The sequence below is a fragment of the Sinocyclocheilus grahami genome, unplaced genomic scaffold, assembly GCF_001515645.1.
Source record: "Sinocyclocheilus grahami isolate Dianchi unplaced genomic scaffold, SAMN03320097.WGS_v1.1 scaffold63.1, whole genome shotgun sequence".
In the NCBI taxonomy this organism is placed as follows: Eukaryota; Metazoa; Chordata; class Actinopteri; order Cypriniformes; family Cyprinidae; genus Sinocyclocheilus; species Sinocyclocheilus grahami.
This window is the reverse complement of record NW_015505242.1, coordinates 1,256,459-1,272,575: the sequence shown is the minus strand read 5'-3', so window position 1 is coordinate 1,272,575 and position 16,117 is coordinate 1,256,459. Positions and strand designations below refer to the sequence as shown.

Here is a 16,117-nt window from a genome sequence, read left to right as displayed (position 1 = left end):
ACCTGTATGTTGTTATTTTTTGTGTAAAACACAAAAAGGAAATTGACACAGCTCTATTCTATACAGTCACAGTTCATAGCAACCACAGCTGTCATGCTCCAAAAAGACACCATGAAAGCACCATAATGGTGTCCTATACAAATGGTACACTACATTTTAAGCCTTTTGAGGTCAGATGACAGCTTTGTGTGACGACAATAAAGAAAATTAAATCAGATTTGGTGTCATCTTGAAAATCTTCTTTAGTGTATCTTTAAATTAAGAGTCAAATTCTGATCTACTCTTTACACAAAGATATTATAGCATACAGGTTTAGTTTGGAATAATGACGAATAAAGAAAAAATTGTAGAATGTAAAATTTTGGCTGAACTATTCTGGCAGTATACAACATTACCTTATATTTTTGACATTATAGTTACTCGAATCCTTTTTTTAAACTAGAATAACACAAAAAAATCTAGAAAACATTCTGTTTTATATAATTAGTAAAAAGAAAGCAATCAAGAAGCTTTTGGTGATTAAAACATGGTTTTAAATATTAGTTTGCATGTTAGTTGAATAAATGTTTTTGACATTGCGTATAAACAACATTAAAGCATGCAGTGTAAGACAGTGAGTGCAAGTGTTGCATGTGCATGCCATCATGTGAGCGTGTGTTTCACAAACACACACACACATGTGAAGCACAGCATATAACGGGCACAGCCGACGATGCGCATGCACATAGAACTCAAACAGCAGACAGAGGAGAAGAGAAGAGTAGAGGGTCTCAAGTTCTCTATCTCAGGCTATAGGCTTCAGCAATGTCTCATGCAAAAAAAAAAAACACAAATTAAAAAGTGCCCAGTTGTCTATTTCCCAAGTCATGATTGGAGAACTTTCCCAAGGTGTGATGGTCTTTGGGAAATAACAGAGCAGAGCCCGGCAGAAGAGATATAAGGAAAACTATAGAATGTGTTTTTAAAAGCCTGGAATCCCGTTTTTTACGCCCAAGCGGATTCCTGCTTTCTCTGACCGCTGGGAGCGACAGAATGAGAGAGAGGCCAGCGGAGGAGGGGATGGAGTGAGCGAGAGCTCAGATGGAGAGAGAGGCAGCCTGTGAGCTAGCCCTCACCTGGAATCACTGATATAGTTTTGAGTGCTCGTAAAACCCTGAAGGTTCTCAGTGCTGAGACATTGCCCAGATCCACAAATTCTGTTACATATCTGTAGGGAGGGTGGAGGGGGAAGGGGTCACACACACACACACGCACACGCACAAACACACGCACGCATGTTAGGACAGGACAGGGTAGCAGAGGGAAACGTCACACAGAGACACACATCTGACTGACACCTGTGTTTACGCGCACACGCATGCGCACGTCTATACACACACGCACGCACACACATACATCCCTTACCTGGGATGACTGAGATAGTTTTCAAAGCTCTGAGCACTCTGAAAGTGCGGAGAGCTGACACATTGCCTAGGTTTACAAACTCAGTTACATACCTGTAGAATCAAATAGAGAGTTACCACAAGCGCGCACACTCATGCACACCAACACACTCACTCAAACTAACGCAACAGCAACCGACATGGATTCACCAGCTTTCTTTCATCAATGTGTGCAAACTCTCATTAACAGCTCAGGAAAAACAGTGTACAGACTCATTTGTATGACTCTTATTTTAATACAAATTAATAAGCATGAGAAACATCTGTCATTGGAGATACTTACGCCATCAGAATGACACTGAAATCTAGCCAGTTCCAGGGGTCTCGCAGGAAAGTGAACTTCCCCACGCAGAAGCCCCGTGCCAGGATCTTTATCAGGGACTCAAAGGTGTAGATCCCTGTGAACGTGTACCTGAATGCACACGAACAAAACTTCACTAAGAACAATTAAGTTGTATGAAATTGAAACATTTAAATGTTAAATACCCCATGTAATGATGCTATTTCATTTGCTGTGTTGACAAATTTCCTATTGGAAAAAAAGTCGGGGCACAAAACACAAAAAGAGAAGACAGCATAGTGACCATATACGTTAAAATGCAAAACACAAAAAAACACCATTAGGTGCTTCATACAACTTGTATTCTCAGTCAATTCCAGGTGTTCAGAAACCGTGATACTATGTGCAAGGAATAGACTTTATTTATTTTTACTGAAATGACTCGCTGAAAATCTTCCCATTGAGTAAGATGTTCTGCATTGCGTTGACCTCAAAAATTAAATCGGTGAAAAAAATTTTCTTTTGAGGTGTTGATCCAATTGATCCAGTCACGAAAAGGAACCAAGTGATTCATGAATGAATTCTAATTTGTTCAATAAGTCCAACTCACTGACTCAATCTACTCACAGCAGTTCTTGAGTTAACAGCTCACTAGAAGGGAAGATTATAAGTCAATAAAAGCATAAATTTCAGTAATTCCCACACACAAAATTATTGTATGGCTTTAGAAAACATAGAATAATAAGAACGAACTGTATGGTATGGTGGTTTATTGTTGTTTACTTTTTTAGTTGTTGTTACTTGTTTAGTTGTTTACATTTTTTGAAATGAAGAGACAGGGTTGGTCACTATAAAATATAAACTGTACATTTTTGTTCCACAGAGTAAACAGTGAGAGTAAAACAGAATGACAGAATTTTCATTTTAGGTAAATTGTTTATTTAAATACATTCCCACAAAACCCTGATTTGCTACTCGCTGTTGTTAATGAGTAACAGCTGTCATTTAATATACATTTAATATATATGTATATATACAGTGGTGGCCAAAACACTAGAACACTAGTATTTTCACCAGCTAAAAAATGATTTTAAATCAGTTATTTCTATCTTTTGCTGTGTCAGTAGGAACTGTGGCAATGCTTCCAAGATGCTTCAAGAGACCTACCTGCAAAGCTACCTGCAAAACTATGCGTAAGTGCACCTAGGGCAAAAGCTGCTGTAAACTCAAAGGATGGTCACACCAAATGTTGATTTAATTTAGTTAATAGAAGTTAATTTATAAAGAAAATCTATGTATGACATTGTTTATGACTGTATTTTACAGCATTTTTACACAAGTGCCTAAAACTTTTAAAAGTACTGTAGCTTTGCAGGTAGGTTTCTTGAAGCATCTTGGAGACGTTGCCACAGTTCTTCTGGATTTAGTCTGTCTCAGTTTGTTCTATTTCTTCATGTCATTCCAGACAGACTGAATGATGGTGAGATCAGATCTCTGTGTGGAGCACTGGCTGTTGTCAGACTCCTTGTGCAAACAAAAATCTCACTGGATTATTACAATTAATGGCAAAATGAATGTTCGGAAATGTACACTGATATTTCCTACTGACACACTACAGCAAAAGATAGAAATAACTGACTTAAAACCATTTTTAGCTGGTGAAAATACTAGTGTTCTAATAATTGGACTTTATATATTTTTGTTGCTCTTTTGTTGATTTTAATTGCTTCCATTGTCCTAATTTGTAAGTCGCTTTGGATAAAAGCATCTGCTAAATGACTTAATGTTATGTAAATATATGCGTGCAGTGGTGTTCTGAAAGTCCTCACTTTTTAAATATTTTTTTATTTTTTTTATAAAATGTAAATACATGTCCCAGTCACATTTTCTTGGTTAATTTATATATATATATATATATATCATTATATATATATATATATATATATATATATATACTGTATATATATACATAATGTAAATTCATGTCCCAGTCACATTTTCTTAGTTCAATAAACTTTACTTACACTACTAGAATAAAAATATATTTTGTATTTTTACATTAACAATGTAATTAATAGGCTATTCAATTTATTAAAACCAAGTATACATCTCATCAGTTTAGTGTTTTTAAGCATTTTGCATTTATTCCAAATGAATAACTCAAGGCAGTAAAAATGTATGCAATATATTTTTTTTAAACAATTATATATTTTATTTATGAACTGATGTTCAGCTGTTCTTTTTAGAGAAACTTATTTTTGGATTATTAGTCATCAGAGCTCAATAAACACTGGTCACAGATGCGAAGATGTACCTTTAATTTCAACAAGCTGATTGTTCACTACAAAAAAAAACACAGTTCATGTTTCCAGGCCATTTGAAGTTTGATTTTGATGTGACAAAGTGGCGGTATTAAAGTGTATGCATTGCTTACTATTTAATTAGCCTTCCCATTAATGCCATCATTTTGTTCATTCAGACTGATTGACGAGCATGGAACGCGCAGAGCCAATCATAGCCGATCATAAGCAGTCATATCCAATCATTTTGCGAAGGAGGCATTGCCTCCTCTCACGTGACTTTCCCCCATTCATTCTCAATTACCCCCCAGCAAACTCTCTGCACGTTTTAGGGGGGCTCAGGGGAGGTGAGAGAGACACAGACTCCCACTATAACTTTACTTGCTAGTGTCTCTGTTGGATAGTTTTACTTTAGAAAAACAAGTGATTTATACACTTTTTTGTAATATTTTGTAATATTTGCATTGTTTTATTTCTGTACTATGACTTTTTTTTTTTTGAGGAGGCACTGCCTCCCTTGTCTCTTCGGAGGAAACGCCCCTGATAAATATATAAGCAACTGTGTGTGAAAACCTTGTGAAGACTTACAGAAAATGTTTGACCTCTGTCATTGCCAACAAAGTGTATATAACAAAGTATTGAGATGAAATTTTGTTATTGACCAAATACTTATTTTCCACCATAATTTGCAAATAAATTCTTTAAAAATCCTACAATGTGATTTTCTGGATTTTTTTTTCTCATTTTGTCTCTCAAAGTTGAGGTATACCTATGATGAAAATTACAGGCCTCTCTCATCTTTTTAAGTGGGAGAACTTGCACAATTGGTGGCTGACTAAATACTTTTTTGCCCCACTGTATATATTAGGGGTGGAACGGTTTGCAGAAAAAAAATCGAACCGTACAGTTCTCCACACACGGTTCGGCATGCCCTAGGACCGCAGTTCAACTTAAATCTGACAACGCATCTGTAATATGGTTTGCTATAAATAACACGTAAAACAAACAGGGTTCGGCTAATATATGTTTCTGTTGATGGATGCGCATTCTGGCTTTCCAATACATTACAACAACAGCGATGAAAAAAAACCCCGCGCCTCAGAACGTGCACAAATATTAAGCTCTCTCTGAAGTATTGTGTTTAAATGGACAAATTCACACAAAAATTATGTCAAAATGCCCGTCTTGGTAAGTATCCTATAGCAGACATAGCCGGCTGAACGTACTGTATCAGTGCACTGCATCAGTGCATTCCCTTAAAGTGACAGCACTTTCTTAATATTAATCAAACAGCAACAACAAAGAAATCACTCACTGCTCTTGATTGAATAGCTTTTGAAACTTTAATAAAAAGTAATCTTTAATTTATAGTCAAATATGCAATGCTGTTTTGCATTTCATTACTTTATTCAATTTCTGTACCTAAAAACTGTTAGGCATACCTAAAAAAAAAACTGAAAATCACTATTTATTTTATTTATATATTTACTCTATTGTATTTATTTGTGCTGTTGCTTGTAGTTACACTGAACAAAATTAATTGAATGGATGAATTATCTCGGCAAAGGAGAAGTGCTCACTAACAGATTTAGACAGATTTGTGAACAATATTTGAGAGAAATAGGCCTTTTGTGTACATAGAAAAAAGTCTTAGATCTTTGAGTTCAGCTCATGAAAAATGGGGGCAAAAACAAAAGTGTTGCGTTTATAATTTTGTTCAGTGTAGATAGATTACTCTTATTTTCTTTATTTTTATTTGACAGTATAGTTTTTGCCTAAACATAGTACATACCGAACCGTACCGAAACTGTGATACAAACCGAACCGTGAGTAAGTTGAACTGTTCCATCCCTAATAAATATACATAGGGGATACAAATTTACAGATCACTTTTTTGGACAAAATCATGTCCATACAAGTGTTTACAAGATAATGAATATGTTTAGTTCACCTTCCCAGAAGAGAAAGACTGATCATTTTGGTTAAACTGGGTTATAACTTGGTTATAACTTAGGTTAAACTGTAAAATCCCTATGCACAACTGTGTTAATGATGTGACTTACTCCACATTCTTGGCCCAGTCCGGGGGATTGCTGAGGGTCATGAAGGAGCAGTTGGTCAAGATTGTGCACATGATCACAAAACTGAACATTGTGAGCAGCCGTCAAGGAATATACACAAAAAAAACACACACAAATATTGAATGTATACACACCCAACTACACCTGATCTCACCTAATATTTTACTGTATTTTTGATCACATAAATGGAGCCTAAAGAGGCATCTTTCATCAACATTAAAAAAATCTTAGAGCCCAAACTTTTGAATGTTATACAGTATGTATTTTGGTCAGATTGTCAGATGTTAGTTCCTTTCTAAGTGTTCTAATAAAATAAGATGAATGTGGACCAGAATATATGTTGCAAGTAAAAAGTCTGGCTATGCGAGACTAATCTATACCTTGTTTAGATGCTTACATAAATACATTCAGCTGATAAAGGATATGAATGCACCAGGACCTTGATGGAGATTCTCCTCAATGGATTGAAGGGGCTCAAAATATACAAAGCCGGCGTAGCATTAAAGCGGAATATAGTCTTCCCACGATTCAATACTATAAAGGTCTGAAGCAGAGAAAACTAGATTGTGGTTACAGTGGACACAATCTGCAACAATCTCTTTTCAAATCTGTTTCACAAGGCGTTACATAACTACAGAGAGTGATACACGTTACAACAACAGACTGAAGTCCTGCTGGCAGTCTAAACATAAATAAGAAGCTTCCATTTTAAAAATCTTCTCACACATACTTTTTGGTTGCTGTAGTAGGTGTCCAGGTCTTCCAGCGGGACGGACACCAATTCGGGTGGAATCTCTCCGTAGATGAAGGGCAGGGATTTTCCCGCCTCCAAATCGCTGTTGGGTTTGGGCCCATTTTCATCATCATCATCAGGCCGTCTCCCGCCTTTGGGCCGTTGGGCCGCCTCCTCTGCGATGCGGTGCTCGATAGCAGCGAGAGACTCAGGCAAGAATCGTCGAAAGCTGTCAGGTCCGGGTGGAACGAGCAGCTGAGCAGCCATATTGACATCCTGCTCTGGTAGCTGCACCAGCTAATCTCCGGTCAGTCTGGGAGCTGAAGGAAGGAAATCACACGTTCAATACATAGTGGCTGCGAGAGGAGACTGATCATTACAGTGGAAGTCCTTCATTTTTATTAATAGAGTCAATCTGTGACAATTTAAAACATGAAATAACTATTGTCAGTTTATTTACAAAATGATCAGCATCACACTGGAGACTCGGGAGAATATTTAATATAGTAACTATTACCAATTAAGAGGCTGTTAACATTCATGCAGTGCCATTAGATGCAGCTTGTGAGTGTGTGTGTGTGTGTGTGTGTGTGTGTTTACAGAACCGGATGGTTGTACCAGCTCTGTATGTTACAGTAGAGCAGCAATGCCTGCGGGTCACCAGGCATAAATAGCCAGTCTGCAAGAGCTGTGAGTGCCAAACTGGGCGTGTACCCAAGAGAAAGGGAGATATTTCGGGGGGGTTTATCCCTTTTCAAGAACTACAACAAACGGCTTGTTTGGACTACAGCGTTGGTTTCCGGGCTTTGTGATATCACAAAGCGGCTCATTAGAATATCATTAAAAATAATTCCCGCCTACAGAAATTCGAATGGTTGGCGGGTGGGGAGGGGCGAGGTTGTGGTTAGAACGCTTGGTTGAGTGACTGCATCAGACAAGACGACGATTAAGAAGAAGTGCTGCTGCAGAATTAGTGCATCAGAGAAAACGAAGAAGAAGAGATGCTGTGCTGTAGCGTCACATTTTCGGCATGTCTAGAACAATTCATACAAGTATAGCACGACGTAGCTGGGTGCCGCGGACAGACACCGACCGGCACCTACACTCATACAAAATAATGCTTTTGAATTTTAATCCAAATCCAAACGCTCAGGCTCCATTCTTCCTTTTTTTAGGTAATACTTTTTAAAAGTTCAAATAAAACTGACCTGAATCAAAATGAATCAATATAGTTGACAGCTGTGGAAAAAAAAACATTTATAAAAACAGTAATTGTTTTAGTTTCTAGAATTTTCTAGAACTAGGATTTCTTTTTACACAAACAACAGCTGAGACTGCTCCAAACCACCCCCGATGCAAAACCTTAGTCCTCATCTAACTGGAAAGGCATAATAGTAGTTGCAATAAACATTTCACCAAGCAAACTGAAAAATCAGTAGTCTCTTTTTTACTCACTGGATCCATATTATAGATCATGTCCACGTTTAATGAATGAAGATGAAAACATTTTCAAAACTGAATCTGTGACCAAATAAAATCTGCTATTCACTCTTTCCTTTTTCACAAATAACTACCACACAGAAAACCAGGTGAAAAAAACTGTTGCAGATTTTGAAATGCTTGTTTAACTAACATCCTTATACAAATCTGCGTGAAAATTACATGCCCAGAGTATGAATCATACGTCATATAAATCAATACTTATGAAGATATATTGATATAATAATTTGAAACATATTTTAAAGGTGCAATTCACCCAAAAACTTGCTGCAAATTTACTTACCCTCAGGACATCCAAAGATGTAGATGAGTTTGTTTCTTCATCAGAAAAGATTTGGAGAAGTTTAGCATTACATCACTTGCTCACCAGTGGATCCTCTTCAGTGAATGGGTGCCTTCATAATAAGAGTCCAAATAGCTGATAAAAACAATAATCCAATAATCTACAAGTAATCACCATGACTCAATTTCATCAATTAACATCTTATAAAGTGAAAAACTGTATATTTGTAAAATGTAAATTAAAAAAAAAAAAAAAACATTATTGAGGTGTTCTGGCCAAAATACCATAATAACAACCATAACCCTGATTTTCAACAAATACAGGCCCAGTCGACGGATGATGTTAATCACGATTGTTATTTTTGGCATTGAGTGGCGACAGAAGCCCAAGGTGAGTTTGGAGGCCGTACCTTTATAGATGAGGATTCATCTCGAGCGCAGGGGCGAAGCAGCTGTCGCCATGTTGACGTCTCCGTTTATTTCCATTCCGCAAGCTCGAGGTCCCCCCAAACCACAACGAACTCCTAACCGTTTACACGACCATTTCTAGAGCTTTATGTCCCACCCCTCCCCAAAAAAAAAAACATCGCCCGGGGGCACAACAGCTCAACATTTCCACCCCAGACGACACCGAATGAAGAACAGAGATTGATGTAATTCCACGTAACGAGAAACACACCTAAAGGGTTAAACGGTGTCTAGGCGACAGAGAGAACGTCTCTGGGCGTGCCTTCTTTTTTCACTGACCAAAAATGTCCCCACCGTAAACGAGTTTCAGAGGCATAAAGGTTCGCATTAACACCGCAAATTGGCACTTATTGGTGTCCTCGGATTGTGTTTTCACCCCCTTCTCGTTTACAGCCAGTGTGCGACAGTGGGTGGGTGTGGAAATGTGAGGGAAGGAGGGGGTCGCGTTTGCTCCTCTTTTCAATGACAATCATTATCAATATAATTAATGTGCTATGGGGACATTCAACGTCTTGTGAAAATCTCAAAACAAGAGGTGTTGATCCATTAAGCTTAAAACCACTCGACTGCAGTCCTTCGTCCAGACAGCATCTCTAATTTTGAAAGATCAGCCAAATTTTTGCAGCACCTCACATCATCTCCATTGGCAACCAGCGGACAGAAACCCAAACATCTGTCCAGGTTTTAACATTCACAAATCCTTTGTAAAATCCCTGATCCGATCCAAATCCCGTTTAAACTCCTTATAAGTGCCTGGATGATCCGAATCAGGCTACTGCGCAAACATATGCCTCAGCCTCCGTGAGCTTTACATGGATATTATATATGAATTATTTGTTTACGTTAACTGATCATAATTCCGCTCTGTTGAGCAGTCAGAGGATGACCTTTAAATGTGTGCATAATCATATTCTTCATTTGCCTAAAGGACGAAAATCCTAATCATCCAACTGTCTTTTGACAAACAAGTGCCTATTTTGAGACAAACATATAGACTTATTTATAACAATATTTTCATGATCTTGGCGGTCTTAAATGCATATCAGACCAAAAAAATATGATTTTCTTGTGGCAGGCCTTTCTAGACGTTTCTGGATTGATCTTTTACTCACCATAGCAATGCCTGTCAGGCTCGAACCTGGATGATGGTGAATTCTAATAACTTCGTTTTACCCTTAGTTCCGTCTATTGTGTCTTTCTTCCACTAAAACGCGGTTGTTGTCAAACAGATTGAGAGGGCACGGCGATGTTTTTATCCACTGAAAGGCGCTCTCAGCTGTCGTTAGTCTCCCCAAATATCACGGATGATAGTCGCTTCCGGTTATCCGTGGCTTGGGTGGTGGGAGTGACGCGTGCGCGAGCCTCACGACTCGACTCCAGAGTCAACGCGCAGCTTTAGCCAGAACCCGCACGTGAGGCCCGGGCGACCACTGTAACGAAAACAGACGGGGTTAGACGGGGTTGCACAGAGAACAAATATCTATGTGAAGCTTTTTTAATCCATTTTTTTTTTTTTTTTTTAAATTGGTTACGTCATAGGCATTCCACATGTAGTGTTTTTTGCATCAACGGTAATTCGCATTTTTTTATTGAGAACATTTTATTCTAATTAGAGGAAATTACTTCTCTAACAACGATTATTTTATGTTAAAAAGTTCAAACAGTTCTAGAATAAGAGCTTTTGCTCCAAACTGAAATGTGTTTTAAAGATTAGAAATGTGCATGTTTTTGCATATTACCTTTGACATGATTGTTGTTCCAGGAATTACTTTGTGTTTCACTTTTGTTTTACTATTTAGATTTAAAAGCAGTGTTGGGGAAAGTTACTTTTAAAAGTAATGCATTTACGCCATAAAAAAGTAACTAATTACGGTACTTAGTTGCTTTTTGTGGAAAGTAATGCGTTACGTTACTTTTGCGTTACTTTTTAAATCTGGACAGGGCTTGCTTGTTTGTTTTTACAATAAAAAAGTTATATTTTTGACAAATATAAAAGCCTTTTTACACCAAAAGTGAAATGAATAAGCCTCAGGCTGAAGGGAAAGTAAATTTACATCCGTACAGTAGAATGCAGAAGAAGACATTTCAACACACTTCAGCAATAAAAAAAAGACACAGAAATGTTTGTCTAGAGTAATTTTTGCTTATTAGTATGAACTGGATCATCGAAGGTCAGAAGCAAAGTCATTGGTTAATAGAATGTGATTAAATACATAAAGGATATTTGTGTTGTTTAACATTTAATTATTGCAGGTTTGCATCATATTCTGAGTTTTGAGGAATACTGAATCTGTGTTTTGAGTTAGATGAATTAATGCATATTCATATTTATTTTAGAACTACAGTAACATCTTCTGATTTCTCTCAGCATGGGGACAGGAGAGCTGTCAATCAATAAATTGAAGAAAAAAAAAGTAACTTGCGTTACTTATTTGAAAAAGTAACTCAGATATTCTCTTGTAAATTAACTTGAAAAAAGTAATCTGATTACGTAACTTGCGTTACTTGTAATGCGTTACCCCCAACACTGTTTAAAAGGGTAGGCTATAGCAGGGCATTTAAATTGCGAGGTGGGGCATGTTGTCACAAAAGATCAAGATGTGCCAAGTGGAAATGCTTTTTGTAGCCTTTAATGTGCCTAAAAAATGACTTAATTAAAATTGACTTAAACATTGATAAATATTCCCTGGGAAATATTCTCTCCATTAAAAGTGTGATAACTAGCTGCTTGAAATGTCAACAGAACTGTCCAATACTTTAATTCACAGTACTTAAGATTTTCAGATGTTATTTTTTTAGGCATTTTATTTGAATTGCTTAAATTGAAAGGCTGTTGTTGATATTAACATAGTTTGTTCAGAAAACATGACTTTGAAGATCAATACAATGATAACCAATAAATAATTTTAATATACAGAAGCTTTATAAATAACATCTAAATGTACCTTCTATATCTAAAGTTGTATCTAATGCATGTTACTGTTCTAGACTTTATTTTATAAGTACACACTCAGAATAATATTGTGACTCACGTTTTCATGCAAACCAGTAATAAAGAGGAGAACTGGGAAGAATAAACTGTAGAATGAATTACCCTGTATATACTATAAAACAATGTACCACATGTGTATGGACCACAGAAGGAAAATCTATTTATGTTCTCTCTGGGGACAAAAAGTTTCACATAAGATTAAAAGAGATTAGAATGATTTGTTGCCTGTTTCTTTGCCTATCCAGGACTGCATTTTACTTACAAACATCTAGGGCTGTACAGGATCAGTCAATACTATTGTGTTATATAGTATAGGGATTGAGGCTGGTCGTTTCTCAAATCCCTAAATTAACCAGACACGGTCAAAATGAATAATCCGTATCCATGCTTGAAAGAGGTTGCTGGCGTACACGGCACCCGAGGCATGGGAGAGGCGCGACGCTCCAAACAATGCGCGCACGCCCTCTGCTGGCGACAAGGAGAGATGGTGGCGCTTCTTACGACGCATGGAGCTGACTTAATTATTTGCTAAGAAACTTAGCGCGTTCTTTTCGGTTGTTTATTACATGTTTAGTATGGATGAATGCATTGGTAAATTTGTATGGTCTCAGTCTTAAAAATATACGCTCAGATAGGATCGGTGATTTACTGCGTTACAGCGGCTGTTCTGTGCCAGCGCGTCGCGCCTCCGCAGGGCTCGTGGTGATGCATGACGCATCGCGCTGGTTTTGACATTCACTGAGCTTCCCTCATTAAGCGCTCTCACCCGCGGGTTGTCATCGAGGCATAGGGCGTACTGAAGGATCACCAGTACGCCGAGCGGACAGAATACGGGTAAACTCTCTCAATGGAGCAGCTGGCTATGACAGAAGTGTTTATCCTGCCGAACGGACGAATAACCCGATAAATACTTCGTTCAGTGAAAGGGCCCTGCGTTCTTCAGCCAGTGTCGCCTGGACAAACGATGTACGCATTTAGATCAGGGGTGCCCAAACACGGTCCTGGAAGGCCGGTGTCCTGCAGAGTTTAGCTCTAACCCCAATTAGACACACCTGAACCAGCTAATCAAGCTCTTATTAGGCATACTAAAATCTTCCCACCAGGTGTGTTGAGGCAAGTTGGAGCTAAACTCTGCAGGACATCGGCCCTCCAGGACCGAGTTTGGGCACCCCTGATTTAGATGATGGTTAAACGTTTAAAAGTGTATTTAAAATGACAGTAAAAATGGTGTGAGGATGTATCTTCCATGTGAGCACTTTTGGGCGTGTGTACTTTTTAAAAAAAATTTGTCAATTCTGTGGGAAAAATTACATTTTAAAATAAAATAAATTTGGCCCACATTTTTTTTGTGATGCTAGGGCTTAATGTCACAGTAGCTTACAGCTATTTTGTAGGCTATTGTGAAAAAGCGTTGGCCCCCTTCCTGATCTCTTATTTTTTTAACTCTGCAGTCACACTTTAATGTTTCAGATCATCAAACAAATTTAAATATTAGTAAAAGATAACACAAGTGAACACAACATGCAGTTTTTAAATGAAGGTTTTTATTATTAAGGGAAAACAAAATCCAAAACTGCATGGCCCTGTGTGAAAAAGTGTTTGCCCCCTAAACCTAATAACTGGTTGGGCCACCCTTAGCAGCAACAACTGCAATCAAGCGTTTGCGATAACTTGCAATGAGTCTGTTACAGCGCTGTGGAGGAATTTTGGTCCACTAAAAATGCTACAGTAAAAACCTGTTAAATGGTTAATGGTAAATTCACCTACTATATACGGTGAAAAACTGCATTGGACATTACATGCATTGGACATTAATTTTACGGTAGTATACCGTTTTTGGAAGTGAATAATTTACAGTGAATAACCGTAAATTAACATTCCCAGAATTCCCTGCGTTACATTTTCAATTTGATGTATTTTTGTTGAAATAACTATGTGTCTTCTTAGTTTTTTCTTATTAGTTTTGTATTTTAGGGTTTTGTGTTACACCTAATGTTGTTAAATGAATGTTTATTGCATTATTTCAGTTTCATGTGTGTTACCATGATGGTGTTTAGTGTTTGTGTGAATGACTACTGTGCACCTTCTATTAAAAGCTGCTTGAGATAGGCTTTGGTTCATCATGTGACTTTCTCATCACCACCTGCATTGGGTGGTTATCAGTGTATTACAAAGGTACAAAACAGATTTCAGATGAAATTACGGTATTTAACTGTAAATTTAAGTTAAAACCGTAAAACCTAAAACGTTGCTACCGTATTTTTTACGGTAACATTCCGGCAACCACAGCGTAGTTTCAATTCCGGTAACCAATTTTACGGATTTTTTTTTATAGTGTAGTATTTAGTCAAACTACTCATAGTTACATAACATGTTCACATCTTTAGGCTACATAAATTCAAAACTATAGCTTATTACCTGTATTTAAATATTGTACATTGTCCACTTTTATTATTATTATGGTTATCTGTTTATTTAAAGATAATGTTATATTAAGATAAACAAAGCAGATTTTGGTAGTTCAGGTAGATTATATTAACATTAATGAAATTAAATATAATGATATATTAATGAAATTATATTACAGTTATACGTTTTGAAATATACAGACATTCCAAAATACTGGAAACATCGCCACCGTATTTTTACAGTGAATTTCTGGCAATCACAGCTGCCAGTTTTTTTTAAAACAGTATGTGTTACACCTAATGTTGTTAAATGAATGTTTATTGCATTATTTCAGTTTCATGTGTGTTACCATGATGGTGTTTAGTGTTTGTGTGAATGACTACTGTGCACCTTCTATTAAAAGCTGCTTGAGATAGGCTTTGGTTCATCATGTGACTTTCTCATCACCACCTGCATTGGGTGGTTATCAGTGTATTACAAAGGTACAAAACAGATTTCAGTACTTCCATAAGGATGGTATATTAACATTATATCAGTTAATGAAATTACAGTATTTAACTGTAAATTTAAGTTAAAACCGTAAAACCTAAAATGTTGCTACCGTATTTTTTATGGTAACATTCCGGCAACCACAGCGTAGTTTCAACTCCGGTAACCAATTTTACGGATTTTTTTTTAATAGTGTAGTATTTAGTCAAACTACTCATAGTTACATAACATGTTCACATCTTTAGGCTACATAAATTCAAAACTATAGCTTATTACCTGTATTTAAATATTGTACATTGTCCACTTTTATTATTATTATGGCTATCTGTTTATTTAAAGATAATGTTATAATAAGATAAAAAAGCAGATTTTGGTAGTTCAGGTAGATTATATTAACATTAATGAAATTAAATATAATGATATATTAATGAAATTATATTACAGTTATACCTTTTGAAATATACAGACATTCCAAAATACTGGAAACATCGCCACCGTATTTTTACAGTGAATTTCTGGCAATCACAGCTGCCAGTTTTTTTTAAAACAGTAAATGTAACGTTTTTTTTTTTTTTTACAGTACTGGGATATACAATTTCTCTACGTTGAATCACCCTTAAATTACCATAAAAATGAAGTGCTGTAAATGCAAATTGAATTGAATTCTTCCTCTAAGAGAAATACAGTCATATTTTTTCATTAGATTAAAAAGGTCTATATTTGCTAATAAATAAAAGTACACAGAGCACAGTTACATTAGCACTAAAGTGTGACAGTACATGCCTTCATTAGAATAGGTCTGCTGAATATCTCTACTCACCCTCTGACACTATATACACACACACAAGTTCATGAATATCTGTTCAGATGCCAGAATAGACACATGACCTGAAACTCAAACAGACACTTGAGAAAAGATTCAAGGTCTGCTTTTTCTTTGTGGAGCTGGCCGCTGGTCAGAGGATGTGTGAAATACACACACTGAGAGAATGCATAGGGACCCACCGCGAGGGGAACGAGGTCATGTTATCAACGTGAAATGTAAACACATGTACACACAAGGCTATATTTGCGCATCTTGCTTTGTGTGTGTTTCTTTGATACAATGAACCCACAGTCCTTTAAATGACTGAAGCATTTT

The 16,117-nt window shown here is 36.9% G+C and overlaps 1 protein-coding gene across 1 annotated transcript in view; it reads right to left on the bottom strand.

Moving 5' to 3' along the window:
• The window catches only part of LOC107584835 (sodium channel protein type 2 subunit alpha-like), a 35,837-nt gene extending 25,475 nt beyond the window's left edge, over positions 1-10,362 (bottom strand). Inside the window, exons 1-6 of the mRNA XM_016271598.1 lie at positions 10,199-10,362; positions 6,834-7,156; positions 6,529-6,647; positions 6,086-6,175; positions 1,726-1,854; positions 1,405-1,496 (exon numbers count right to left, since the gene is read on the bottom strand). Coding sequence (XP_016127084.1) covers positions 1,405-1,496; positions 1,726-1,854; positions 6,086-6,175; positions 6,529-6,647; positions 6,834-7,103 — 700 coding nt within the window. The 5' untranslated portion in view covers positions 7,104-7,156; positions 10,199-10,362. The remainder of the gene's footprint in view (positions 1-1,404; positions 1,497-1,725; positions 1,855-6,085; positions 6,176-6,528; positions 6,648-6,833; positions 7,157-10,198) is intronic.
• Positions 10,363-16,117: the final 5,755 nt, after the last annotated feature.